Here is a 14788-nt window from a genome sequence, read left to right as displayed (position 1 = left end):
TCAATTCAGAATTTATGAACTTAGAAAATATGAAACGTCGACAAAAAAGAAAAAGTTAAATCAAAATACAAACTGTAGCCAACGAAGAAGATAACATTAATTAGAAATTATGATTTTGATTTAAATTTCATTTTTTTTTTTAATAAAATAGATTTTTAGTTACAGAACAAGATCCCATTGAGAACTTTCAACTTCAGTCAGTTGGGCTGGGAAATGATAAAAAAAACTTTTTTTGGACTGAAAACTATCTTTTTTGGTTGTAATTAGCGTTGGAAAAATTCTTTTTTATCTTTTCCTTAGTGCAGATTTACCAATGGGAAAGAAGTAGAAAAGCGCCATGAGGCCTTTATAATATAATAAATTATTTATGAAAAAAGAATATCTGGCAGTGCTTTAGCAACAAAAATTCCCCTACTTAATGGGTCTGCTATGGAAATAGAAATATATAAAATTCGGAACGAATGGAACCAACAAGAAGGAATCAACGAGAATGAAATCTTTTCTTTTTTTGTTGCGAAATAATTGGAATATGGGTTAATTGGATATTATGTGTTCACTTAATGCAAATTTTTATCTAAAAATAACAAATTTATTTACCTCGAATGTTTATTATACCTTTTATGCAGAAAATTTACTTAATTTTAGTTAAAAAAAACAACAAATATTCACTTTTTTTCAACACAACGGAACTCTTTTTATTTCCTTCGACTATGACGTTCTTTCCGTGTGTGGTTAGTATGTGATTTCGATACTGCACAAGTCAGCTGATTTGACATTTGGTGGTGGTGCATGTACACCAATGGAATGGAAACACTTGGGACATTTATTTTGGGACGGAATATTTTTCAATGAAAGCATTCAACATGATTTAATATGATTTAATAATATTTTATTTATTAACTTACCCCATTTTTAAAACCAATTGGTTATTTTATGGATTAATTAAATAATTGAAATGGTATTTGTATTTTTATTTACCCGTAAACCGTAATAAATTTTAAACAAATATTTTTTTGAAATCAACTTTTCTCTGATGTTGTTTTTGATATAGGTAATGCGAGATTGAAATAGGAAATTAAAAAAAAAAAACATTTATTATATTTTTTATGTTTGAATAATTTGGCTATGATTTTTTTTTAAATTTCAACTAAAGTACAAAACAGTATACAGTTGAATCTTACAAGAAATTATGTAGCATGTTATTTATTAACTTTTAACGATATTATCTGATAGTTATTTAACGGTTAAACACTTTTGAGTGCTTTGAATTTCAAATTCTCTATAGAAAAGAAGGCACTGAATGCAAAACAAAAGTACTTGGCAATCTACACTGGAAGCCAAAAAAATAGATCTACCTATACTATTAAAAAAATTATAATTTTATATTTGGTTTGAGAATTTTCTAGAATTGAAGGAAAGAACAGAAAATATGGATTTATTAGTTAATATGAAAAGGTAAAATTGACAATACAAAGTACATAATGTAGGTATGTATTTATTTTTTTAAATTTTGTTTTGATCTAAAAGATGTATAATCTTAATATTAAGTTCCAATATTTGATCAATAAATACTAAATATTAAAAAATACAATCAAACAAGGGTTCAAACTCGGAATGAATACTAATAGAAATTTGGTGTTATTCAATGTCTTCGTTTAACTCAGCTCAAAAGTCTAGACAAATATCATTATCCGTAAGTCATCATTTTCAAGGTCAAACTGCGAGATCGAAACGTACAAAATAAGCAAAAATTTCAAAGTGCTTGCTTTGAATAAAAAACATGTACCTATTGCTGCAAATAAGGCCGCACTTTTGAAATAAGAAAAATATTTTTTGGTCCGTTAGTAACAGTACTTACTTGCCATAGAACCAAATTCTTAATGTAAACGACACAACCGATTTCAATGAAAATTTTGTAATAAAAGGTTTATATTGATATTAAAATAAAGAAAACTTAAAAAAAAATATTTTTGAATTTTTAAAAAAAGTTAATTTTTTTTTTGGAAATCATTTTTTTAGAGTTATTTAATGAATTGTATGTGTCAATCTTTAAATACGAGAGTAACTCGCAATTCAAAGTGAAATAAAATTTGCACGACTGGGTCGCACGAACTTGCTCTTAGGGTGCAAGTTCCTTTAATTTTTAAGGCTATAGAAGTTTGGTAAATGTAGGTACCTATATAAAAAAAAAAAAATAATAAAATAAAAAAAAAACATAAAATTCGTTTTTTAAAAAAATAAAATAAAATCTGAAATCAAATTGCCCTCCAAAATAAGTATGCAGTGTCATTTGATATATTAAGGTGCATTTAAAAAAAAAAAATTCAAAATCGTTATAGCCGTTTTTTAAAAAACTATTTTTTTATAAATAATTTTTTGGAAAAAAAGTTAAAAAAAAAATTGGTATGCCATTTTGTAGAAATCACTGATCAACATTTAAAAACAAAATTTCAAAAAAATTCAATGTCCCGTTTTCGAAAATTTGATTTTTCAAAAAAAAAATTTAAATTTTTTTTTTAAATCCAAAAATTAATTTTTTCAAAATCTTATCTTTGGCTTATATTAAAATTATATAAATGCTTTCTTACAAAAAGTTTCGTTAAAATCGAATAAGTAGTTTCGGAGCAAATCGAATTTAAAAATAAAAACGGTTCTATGACAGGTACCGTTAATAAATGATTTTCAAAATAAAATTTTTTATTAAAAGATAGACCTTCTTTTAAAACTTTTATTTGAATTTTTTTAACAAAATCGTTGGAGCCGTTTTTGAGATATTTTAATTTTACTAAAATCGTTATATGACAGGTACCGTTATTTTTGGTCCAAAAAAATTAATTCGAAAAATCCCTCTGGAGAGTCGTCAAATAATGCTACATACCAAGTTTGACATCAATCGGTCGATCCGTATAGGCTGTAGCTTCGTTTACAGACAGAAAGACGGACTTCCGGGACCCACTTTTTTGGCATTCTCTATCATCGTAATGTCATGGAAAAATGTTATCTCAACTGTTTTTTTTTTGTAAGAATGTATAACTTGATATTATAGTACCTATATCGCAAGTAAAAATGTTTGGGGGTACCAATCATTGTACCCGTTACGCTATGGTGTTTTCCATTGAACCAAATTGGACAGTTTTGAAAACTTAAAACGAAATTATATTTACCTATGGAAAAAGATAATGGAAAGAATTCGTTGTTTTTTATTAATTCTTGTTTACTGTCTTATTTTTTGGAAAATTGAAATGGGGTCCTGGGCACAGGCCCCGTGTGCCCTTATGGTGAAGAACTATGTAGGTATTGTGTAAGCCTCTTTTTCATCTGATAACCTGTAATATCAAACTTACCGAAAACCCTTTCAAAGTAGTTATGCTACAGTTTACTGAAACCAAATTTTGCTTGCATTGAAAAAAAAAAAAAAACATTATCTAAGAAAAAGTTTGGATTTTTTGAGAGAGGGGGGAAATTTAAGGTTTTTCATTTAAAAAACATCCTATAATTTATTTTTTCTATAATAACATGCCTCAAAAAAACTAAAAAAAATCTCATGTGTCTTATTTTCAAGATCAACTCAGGTTAGATGAGATTTAAAAAATTGAAAAACTACGCAAACTTCAACATTTAAGAACTCAAAGAAACGAACGATATAATGTAAATAAAATAAATAAAATGACGTAAATAAAAAGCTAAAAACCATGGGTACCTAGCTTTGTAAAAATTAAAATAAAGTAAACAACAGTTAGGATGCTTTCAATGAAATGAACATTCCATAGAACCATTTTCTTGGTTTCTGGACTTTGCTTTTAACGACTTAACCGATTCAACGAACACTTTTAATTCTTTTTTAAAATTTCTTTTAAGATAAATTATATTAAAATTATGAATGGTATAAAAAATTTAATATTCTAAACAGCTTTTACCATAAGAGCAATTAACGTTTGACCCAGTCGTGCATTTTATTTCTAAAGCCTAGTACGCAGCTGAAGCGAAACGAGAAATTTTGAAATCTCCAAAGTCAACAGCGAATATGTTATAACGAAAAAAATACCATCGGGTATTTTTTTGAAAACAAATTTTTTTTTTTTTAGCGGTATATTCCATTTTGTAGCAATTCATCAACACCAAAAACCAAAATTTCCTAATTTTGAATACTTGATTTCTTTTTTGGACTAAGGTAGAAAGATGCTGGATATGGATTTGAAAGAAATGCTAAACAGTCACTTAAACAAAATGTAAATCACCTGAAGTCAACTTAATATAAAAGTATTATACTGATTCAAAGTGTCTACTAATATTTCTGTTTCGTATCTTCGATCAAAATTAAAAGAGCAAGGCCAAACCTCTAATTACTACTATATTACTATTTAAAGTAAGTTTAACAGTATTATGTCACATTGGACTTCTTTACCGCTCTAATGACTTAAACCTTAAATACAGTAATAAAGACTTTTTTTTTTAGATTGTCACATACTCGTCATAAAATATTTAATTATATTGATCTGCATCAATGCATCTCATTTGAATATTGACTTTAACATCGAATTTTAATGATAGTATCATAAAAACTGTGACTGTGATTAGAACTAAAAGAAATTTATATTAAAGAATTATAAAATCAATAAAATGGTAACAGTAGCAAGTTTAAAAGAGGATTCCTCTTGGACTAGCTATGAGAGAATGTCAGATAAACGGACTAAAGGATGGTTTCTTGTTGATTCGCCAAAAGATGTCGCTCTTGTCGTTTCACTTTATCTCTTGATGGTGTGGTTGGGCCCAAGGCTTATGAAAAAGTAAAAAAGTTCATAAACTTAGAAACAAAAATACATATACGAGTTTTTTTTTATCTCAGGAAAAAACCATTTAATTTGAAAGGAGTTCTAATTGCATACAACTTTATAATGATGCTTGTAAACTTCTTAATACTGAAAGATCTCTTGGTTGGAAGTTCAAGACTTAATTATAAGTATCTTTGCCATCGAAGTGACCTCGAATTCCATCCTGAAGAAATAAGGGTAACTTTTTGATTGACTGTGATTTTAACAACTTTTTTAATGTTATTAATTTTAAGGTCATGAATGCAATGTGGTGGTTTTACATTTCAAAAGCCTTGGAATTCACTGATACGTTGTTTTTCATTTTGCGAAAGAAAACTGATCAATTGAGCTTACTGCATGTCTATCATCATAGCACAATGTTTCCAATTTGTTGGTCGTCAATCAAATGGTATCCAAGTGGAGCAGGTGAGTTTGAGTAGCAATATACTCAAGAGCTAAAAGATTGACATATTAATGAGTGTTATTTTTAGCTGTGCGCTTACCTATGCTCAATTGTTTTGTTCACGTGGTTATGTATTTCTATTATGGGCTAAGTGCTATTGGGCCAAGTGTCAAAAAGATGTTATGGTGGAAAAGATATTTAACTGTATTACAATTGGTATGTATATTAATAACAAAAACAAGTATTGATAGTTATAAGTTAACTTGTGAAATTAATTTTAGATACAATTTGTTATATCTTTATTTTGGTCTTTGCAATCATTGATAAGAGGCTGCAATCATCCTGCCTGGATTGATGTAACAAATATTCTTTATATGTGTTCATTTATATTTTTATTTGGTAGATTTTATTTTTATAGTTATTCAAGTAATAAGAAAATTAAAGTATGATTAGAATAAAAATATTTTACAATAATTTCAATTAATTTTGATGTTCATATCTTCAGTTTATTAAATAAAATATGTGTTGGAGCAATAAATAAGCTCAAATCGTCTTAATTTTGATAGGTAATTTTGTACCATTAAATTATAATTTTTTTTTTATAATTATTAAATTTGCGAAAAATAAAATTATTCCACTTTCAAAATTGTTCAATTAAATAGATTTCACATTATTTTATTTAAAAAAATAACCATTGCACCTAAAAGTACCGAAAAAGATACATTCTTCTCAAATTTGTATCATGAATTGATCCAGAATAACTTTTTGCATTATATTTATTTATAAAACTTGAACAAATAAAATCATATAAAAAAACATTTGAGACCTTTCACAGTGAAAAGCTGAGGAAATTCATAAGAAATATTTTTAAAAATATTAAGGGCCGATTTTTCAATAGCCAGATAAAGGCTTATTCCTACGAATAAAATTTTTTTTATGTTGACATTCATTCTTCTGATTTAAAAATCAGGGCTTAGTAATATTTAAATATTTCAATTTAAAAACCATCCAAAACAAGTACCAATTTTTCAGACATTTTTTAGTGAAAAATTGTTAAAAAAAAAATTAAACTAATTTTAAAGCAACTTTTATATTCGTACACACCAGAAAAAAAATGAGTATTCCAATTATACGTTATAATGTAAATTAGGTTCACTGTGGCGTATGCGTTATATATTTTTTTTTCATATTAAAGAACTCAAACAAACTCAAATGCTTTCATGGTACTTACCTTTGTAATGTTTGTTTTTAAAAATCATAATTTCATTAATATTTTTACAACTTTCTTTTCTCAATATATATGATGAACTTTTTTTCGTCTTCCGTTGACTCGGCGCTATTATTTAATATATCGTCGACGTTTCGGGCGTGGTTACACCCTTCTTCAGGATTAATATTTTAAAATTAATAAATTATAAGATGTTTCTTAAAATTTTTCTTATCTTCTGATGTGGAGTATCTTTTTGTTTTGCAAATATTTCAAAATTCTTAAATTTAAGTCTTAAAAAAGACATTTAAACTTTAAACTAACCGAATTTCAACATAATGAAATTAAAATTCGATTAAATAAAATTCAAAATAATATAATACTCGTATATTAATAAATTGCTAACGAGAAATTACGAAATCAAAAAAACGGTTCAACCAATAATAAAGTTCCGAAAATTTGTTTCATGACCAATGTATCGTCTTATTTGCTTGAGTACACACAGCAATTTTAATCAAATTAGGAAGAGCCATTTTTGCACACAAACTTTAATATTTTTGTTAAATGACGGGTAGTACTGTTAGTTTTGGTTCTAAAAAAAAATTCAAATAGCTATCTAAGGAACCATTGAAAACTGTTAATTACCATGTTTAAAGAGAATTTTCATAAAAAATATGAATACCAAATCAATTTTCGACAGGATCTTATAAATAAAATATTTATTTTCACAGTTTGAGTCACTCAAAACCTTAGGACTTTTAGATTCAGTTGGGGTTAGTGCGCGCACTTTTCACTTTAAGGCGAAATTGTGAAGATTCTGTAAGAGATATCAGCATAATGTTTTGTAGATTTGATAAACCTATACTTTGGGAACATGAAAACACAGAAAAAAAGTTTTTTGGTTTAAATATTTCATATGATTAAAAACAAAAACCAAATGAAGTCGAAGTGCGCACTCTTGCCCCAAAGTCAGCGTAAGATCGCGCAAAATCTTGGGTAAGAGCGCGCACATAATTTTAATAGGAATCTTGACCGTTTATGGCAACTAAATGTCTTAAAACCTAATGTTATACTTAGCTAAACAAAACTTTATTTCAAAACTTTCAAGTTTTTACTAAAATGAATGAAAATGTTAATGAAAAAACAAATTAAGTTCAAATACAAAAACTTAAACTTTATTTATAGAACAAAACAAACAAAAAAATATTTCGAATTAAATTAGAAGATTACGGCCCTTCTTTTTTGGAATTCATGAATAACAGCCTTTGTTTTTCAAAATTCAAGTTTCAAATGTTTCTGACCGTTACTCTCATGTAACATTTTTTTAAAAATTCGTAAAAAATATTAAATTAAACAATTTTTTAGGTTACGATGGCTTAATTGAAAGATAATAATACCTAGTTACAGAATTATTACAAAGAGTTAGTCAAATATCATACCTTTAATTTTTTATCGAGAAAGGGACTGAAATTCACATTTTTTTTTTGCAAAAAAAAAAATTTTTATATATGGTCATAATTTTGAAAAAAAGATATAAAAAATGTTAATGCAGAAAGTGTTTTGTTTTTTTGCTTAGAAGAAGTAACATACATTATAGTTTCAAAAAAAGTTATTTTCTCAGTTCTCCGACCTTTTCTGCTGGTCATAGGCAGTGCATGTTACTTGCATGTAACATGAAAAAAAAAACACATTTGTTTTGCCATTTTTTATTTTGGAAAATAACTTTATGTTATTCATATTTCTTAGTTGTGATGTTTTTGACCCGATAATACCGAAAAAACATTTTTAAATATTGATTTTCATAGCTTGGGTTCGAAAGGGTTAAAACAAAATGGAGCTGAGCACACAATCGCGAAGGTCATCACTTATTGACGTCTTACTAAGCGCTGGTTTCCTCATTTTTCGTTTTAATTTTTTTTTGGACACAACTCGAGAAATAAGCACTGCACTAAGATCTTACCCCAAATGACTCTACCAAGCATTTATTGATTACTTTGATACGATTTCAGAAAGTTAATGAAAAAAATAGAAAAAATTGTCAACTTTATATTTGTGGGTAAATTTGGTTCACTGTGGTGTATGCGTAATATTTTTTTATAAATTTATATAGAACTTTATACATAATTAATGAGTTAATGAATAAAAAACGGTTAAATTTTCTGGAGTTAGACTTAAAGGTCTTATTTTTTAAATAATTCGGAGCTGTAATTTCCCACTTTCATGCTGCAGACTCATAAACATACTTCAAATTGATAGCTATGGGATAAGATTTTTCTCTCACATTTTTATGACATTTAGTAGATGTATTTTCTCCTTGCTGAAATAATGCATTAATCGGATACAAACTATCAAACTTTTACCTTTTTGAACTATAAGTGCAAAACAGAAAAAAAAAAATTGCTGCAACCAAATTAAAATTAATCTAGATATGATTTAAATGTCCTCAAGTTGTAATTTTCCTGTGTGAAAACTAACCAAAAGCAGTTTCTCTGTATGTGATTTAATATGATAAATATTTAATTTAATAAAAGTTCAAGGTCATCACACATAGACATTTTTTTGTTAGGTTTGTTTGTTTTTCCTTTTTTTTTTCAAAAATAAACCCGCATATCCAAAATCATCTCTGCAAAGTCCTATTTAACATTGAAATTCCCCAAAGCATTGAATGTTCGAGAGCTAAGCTAAAAGTATATGTGAAGAAATTTAATGTAAAATCCTCATGATGATGTCTGATGTCTCCTGCTGTCGCCACAGCCACATTTGTTGGTAAGGTGATATGCTTCGGCTTCCCATTCCTGTGTGCACTAAAGCATTGCAGTAAAAGGTAAAAAAAAGGAACTCCCTATCCTAACTTCCCATCATCGAATGTTTTTAGCTTCTGAAAGTTAAAACTTGAAGTCGGTAAGAGAAGAGCAAAAAAGTATAGTGATGGCATTATTAGGACATGGAATTGATTTCGCTTTTTAACATGCAAAGGATATGACATGAAGTATCGTAAGTAGGTGTATGTTCATACCTACACGAATAAGAGACAAGGAATATTTTTTTTGGGAATCTTTTTCTTTATCCATGAAAAGAATATGCTTCAAAGTTTAGGTATTTGAAATTTACACACATATTCTACCTTGAAGATGATCCTTTATGGTTGTTGTAGCAGGAGTAGGTAATCCTTGAGTGCGGTAGTGGTTTTGGTTTACATGAGCTGTAAAAAAATTGGATTTCAATACAATAAAATGGCATTTTGATTTGAAAAGAAATGTTTTAATGTTGTTTATTTGAATGAATGTAAAGTAATACGCGTTTATAGATACAAAAAATGTAAAAAACAAGTAGGATTCCAGACAGTTAAGAAATGCGTGTTTGGGATTTGATTCTTGATGCTGAAAATACTTAAGTTTTTACGTCTTTGATGGGAAATTTGGAGTATACCTTTACTGTATAAATGTATAATGCACTTTTATATGAAGCATTTGAAAGTGTTAATAGAAATGTTCCCATTTTGTTCAATGGAGAAAATAAAATCACTTATTTTTATTTTTTTTTCTGTATTGCAGATTACATCACCGTAGTGAAAAGCTTTTTTTTAAGGTTGTAATCAACTATTTGCCAGAAAAATCCGTTGATTTTACTGGGAAAACCCTTCGTTTTTAAGGAGACATCTCGTGAGTGTACCGGAAAAATCAACTGCCTCCTCTAGTAAATTTGACGGCTTAAAGTCGTCTCGAATTGTCCACGAGTAAGATAAGTTTTGATAGTGTTTTTGTGAAATAGATATTTTCGACTCTTTTTCACTCGATTTTTCAGCTGATCAAGATTTCTAGGAGTTTGTTTTCCTTTTTTGTCTTCGTAAGTAATCATGACGTTTGATGAACTAATTATTTTCCACCAAAAATCTGTACACAGTTTTAAGAATTTTCTACAGTAATTTCAACTCTTTTTTAACACCTTTGATATATTAAAGATAATGACCCGAAAATACAATTCTTAACAATAAAAAAAAAAAAAAAAAAAAAAAAAAAAATGAATCAACCAAATCAGTTAAGCCGTTTTCGTGTTTTTGCATAAAAACTCATATACATATTGATTTAACACTGTTTCATTTTTTTTGTAAAAACAACAAAAATAAACATTTTGAAAATAAATACATTATGTGCATAAATATAAAATAAAAATATACATATATACAAAATACGAAAAACTTAAATTTAAAAAAAACTATAGCTGTGTTTTTTTGGTAACTCAGTAGGTACTTAGCTCAGTAAAATTTTACACGGGAAAGAACAACAAATGATTGCTAAGGATAAACGAAATTTTTTATTTGTTGATCTACAGCCGTGTTTAACACTTGCAGAAAAAAATTCGAAGTAGATTTGAAGAAAAAATGGAAGTAGATTGAAAAAAATCGAAGTAGATTTCAAAATATTCTTTTCTTTATAAAAAATCAATATTAAAAAAAATAATTCTATTATATGTATTTATTTAAGTTAAATAATTTAATTAGTAAAAAAAACTAAAACCAAAAAATTTTATTCTTTCAAACTACATATTTTTGTCATAAATATATTTTTATACATTGTTTTATTAGTAGAGTAACTAAAGCAAATTATTAGGGAACCCGGCCGAACAGCTCTGATTTTGACGATTTTTTTTTTCAAACGTAGGTAATTAAAAATACTTTAAAGTCTATAGATTAAAAATTGCCGGTGTTGCCGTATTGTTTTTTTTTTAAATAAAAATTATTTTTTTTTTAACAAAACCATTTTTTTTGCTTAAATTTTATAAAACAAATGATAGCAAAAGATTCTCTAGGTAATTTAAGGAAAATATATAAAAAGCAGTAAGGGACAATCTTCCAACGTTTAAGCGATAAATGCAATTTTCTAACATTCTGACCTCAAACACAAAAAAAATATTTTGAAAACAACGGCAACACCTACAATATTTTAAAATACATCTCTTAAATTTAAATCCACTAAATTTAATCAAGACTTTTTGAAAAAATGGTCTTCAAACTCAGAATTAAAAAAAAAAATGTTATTAGAAAAATTTAAAATGACTTTTTTCCAAACTTTTCTAATAAAATATGAATTTATTTAAAAAAAATTTTTGGCCATAAATATTATCAGTTGAAATTCGAAGCAAAAAAGGTAAAATATATCACACTTTTGAAAAAAAAAATGAAAAATTACTTCAATTTCAATGGTTTTTTTTTTTATTAAAACTGAATTTTTGCATTGAAATAATTAATTTTCTCAAAGACTGTGGTAAATAGGAACTTTAAATTTTTGCTATTTAACTTTCAACAGTAAGGGTTATTAAATGAATAAAAAATAATTTTATGTTTAGATGTTGAACTTAAAAAAAAAAATAAGTTACATTTTTTTTCAAAACTTTTATTAAAAAAAGTTCTTCGAAAATGAAATACTTTTTAATTTTTTTCATAAACCGTAATACATATTGACATTTCCTTTTATAATTTGAAATCATAATAAATGCGGCCAAAAAAATTTGAAAATAAATGCATTTTATATTACGACCAAGTTTAAAAAACGACATATTAAAATTTTTTCAATAATTTTTTTTTACAAAACCTGAGTTCAATTACCATTCTTTCAAAAGCCGTTCATTCAATTAACTTAATTTTAATTTTACATATATGACTAAGCTTCTAGCTTTTAGAAAATGTATATTTGAATATTGTAGGTGTTGCCGTTGTGTTCAAATATTTTTTTGTGTTTGAAGTCAATTAATAAGAAAATTGCATCTATCGCTTGAACTATGGAAGATTGTCCCTCACTCCCATATATTTTTTTTCCTTGAATTTCCTTGACAATCTTTTGGCATCAATTAATTTATGAAATTTAAGAAAAATTTTTGAAAAAAATTTGTTTTTGTTCACAAAAATCTTCAAATAAATTTAAAAAATCAAAACGGCAACACCGGCAATTTTTAATCTATAGACTTTAAAGTATTTTTAACTACCGACGTTTGAAAAAAAAAAGATCATCAAAATCTAAGCTGTTCGACCGGGTTCCCTAATATTGCCAATTTTTGAGCTTTAGTTACTCCACTATTATAACAATTTTTAGTCAAATATTTAGTTTTCTGAAAAAAAGAAGTAGAATTGGCCTATATTTTTTGATAACTTGAAGAAGATTGGAACAGAGATTTTTAAATGAAGTAGATTTCGATATTTTTGTGATGGTGCGAGGTAGGAAGTAGATTTTAATTTTTTTGAAAAAAAAGTAGATCTACTTCAATTGAAGTAAATTCATTCATTTTGACCCTTTAATAATAAAGGATTATTTAATAATAAATAAAATTAATCGTTTGTTGTTGTTGTTTACAATATAAAATGTTTAGTCAGTAAAATACTGAGTTCCAATAAAACACGCCTCATATTTACCATTACTATATGAAGAACTTATTTATCGAGGTTGGATCAGTTGTTTGAAAGGAGGTAAAAAAACTGCTCCAAATAAAAAATGAAGTTATTTTTATGACAAGGTTTAACTTAAGGAAAAGATTTTAAAAATTACTCTTGGATTGAAATGTGTAGTTTCAAACAAATTTGAAACACAAAGTGCGAATTAATATCACTGATAGACAAAATAACAATTCTGAATATTATGTTGTTTATACTGCCCTCATATTGACATGCATTTTACCTTGAAATATTTCTATAACCATTAATTTTAATAAACATAACTTCTAAACAAAATTAAAAAACATAATTGAAATTATTTGTAACTTTAAAGCTCAACTAAAATAAAAAACTTTATAAGGCCCTTGTGGGTATCTCTTAAAATGCTAAAAGTAAACTTTGTTTTTCAGGATATTTTCTCTTTGCCATCTGAGCTTTACTCCGAAAAAGTTTGGATAAAATGGATATAGCTATTTTTTAGCTTTTACTCCATTTTTTGAGCAAAGAGAAATTATTCCTTAGTAATATATATAGCAAAGCAAGGGATATTTTCTCTTTTAAATCATTTATTCAATTAATGTTACTCTTTTTGTAACAATAAAAGCTTAAATTTTAATGTCAGTTTATTACCATAACCACTAGGCAAAAATCATTACCTAGGACAACATAAACTAACAATTTGAAAAATATGTTACATTCAGTTCTTTAAACTTTGTATAAGGGATGAAGATTTTATTGAAGAATTAGGTTGAACTTGATTACCTACAGCAAAATTATAAGACATCTGTTGACTGAACTGACTAAAGGGGAAGAAGAAATAAAAAAAAAATCCTTGTATACAATAATCTCTATCTTGACATTCGAAGGTCGAATCTTACAATTCGCACTTTCTGAGAAACGATTGAGGCAATTTGAATTTATTTGTAGATTATATTTAAATATGAAAAGATTTTAGGATTTTCAAGGAATTCTTGATAAAATTGAGAAAAGAATAAATTGAAATTGAGTTGCATTCCAGATGAAAGAACTTAAACCCAGTTGAAAAATGTTAAGCAGCTAAACGGATTAAAAGTTGTAACTTAAGTTCAAAATTAAAGGGAAATTTGTGTTCGTGTTCATGTTTAACAAGGGACAGTAGTTGTGGTTAAGTTAAAGGTTGATCAGATTTAGATCCAGTGGTTTTGTCTTCACTTCTTAATTAGTAACGTCAGGTTTCTTTTGAACAACAAAAAAAGAAAAAGTATTTAACTAAATGAGTTCAAATAATTCCACTTACTTTTATCCTTTCAAATTTTTAAAAAGCTTTAAAAAAACTAATAAAGAATTTCCCATGAGAGAAACACATAATTTAGCATAAATTAAATTCTATTTTTAATCCTAATAAATTAAAGCTGATCACTTTGAATTATTAAGAGTCACCTTAATTTCCCACTAAAATGAAATTATTCAACGAATATTTAGAAAATTACTCAACACTATTATACTCCTCTGTGGTTCATAGACAAATTCCAACTTTTTAATTTAATTAAAATCAGCATATGCTCTTAGTTCCTAAATGACTGTAATATGCTCTGTTGCATAGTTATACAAATGTATATAGATATTCTAATACATATTAAAAACAAAAGTTTTCCAAAAACGTATGCATAATCAAATGAATTTGAAAGTGCATGTTTCAATTATAAATTTGTCGCTAATTTTCCAAAACAGCATTTTAACAATAAAGGTTCTCTATATGTAACGTTGTGTGGTGGTCGGTTGGATGATTTTGTTACCTTTCGATGGTCAACTAAAAAGAGAGGATTGAGGAGATGGAAAATGCAGTTGTTTTATTTAAATTTGTTTTGGAGAAATAATTTTTGAATATCATTTTGGATTCAGAATGATTTCAATAATCTCATATCAATATTAAATAGGATTTTAAGTTTTGTTTGACTATGATG

At 26.7% G+C, this 14788-nt stretch overlaps 2 protein-coding genes across 8 annotated transcripts in view; one reads left to right on the top strand and one right to left on the bottom strand.

Moving 5' to 3' along the window:
* LOC129908277 (uncharacterized) overlaps window positions 1-1063 on the bottom strand; it is a 28866-nt gene extending 27803 nt beyond the window's left edge. For 4 of the 7 annotated variants that reach the window (XM_055984674.1, XM_055984672.1, XM_055984666.1 and 1 more), the window contains exon 1: window positions 906-1063. In XM_055984674.1, coding sequence (XP_055840649.1) covers window positions 906-910 — 5 coding nt within the window. In that variant the 5' untranslated portion in view covers window positions 911-1063. Of the gene's footprint in view, window positions 1-597; window positions 814-905 lie in introns of those variants that run through there. The other 3 variants (XM_055984676.1, XM_055984668.1, XM_055984670.1) reach the window with 2 other exon arrangements.
* Window positions 1064-4636: 3573 nt separating this feature from the next.
* LOC129908167 (elongation of very long chain fatty acids protein 4-like) lies at window positions 4637-9990 on the top strand. Its single transcript, XM_055984499.1, has 6 exons — window positions 4637-4787; window positions 4847-5009; window positions 5066-5237; window positions 5303-5430; window positions 5496-5570; window positions 9976-9990. The coding sequence occupies exons 1-6, from the start codon at window positions 4675-4677 to the stop codon at window positions 9988-9990; spliced, it is 666 nt and encodes a 221-aa protein (XP_055840474.1). The 5' UTR covers window positions 4637-4674.
* Window positions 9991-14788: the final 4798 nt, after the last annotated feature.

The sequence above is a fragment of the Episyrphus balteatus genome, chromosome 2 (assembly GCF_945859705.1).
Source record: "Episyrphus balteatus chromosome 2, idEpiBalt1.1, whole genome shotgun sequence".
NCBI lineage: Eukaryota > Metazoa > Arthropoda > Insecta > Diptera > Syrphidae > Episyrphus > Episyrphus balteatus.
This window is presented reverse-complemented; position numbering and strand designations above follow the sequence as displayed.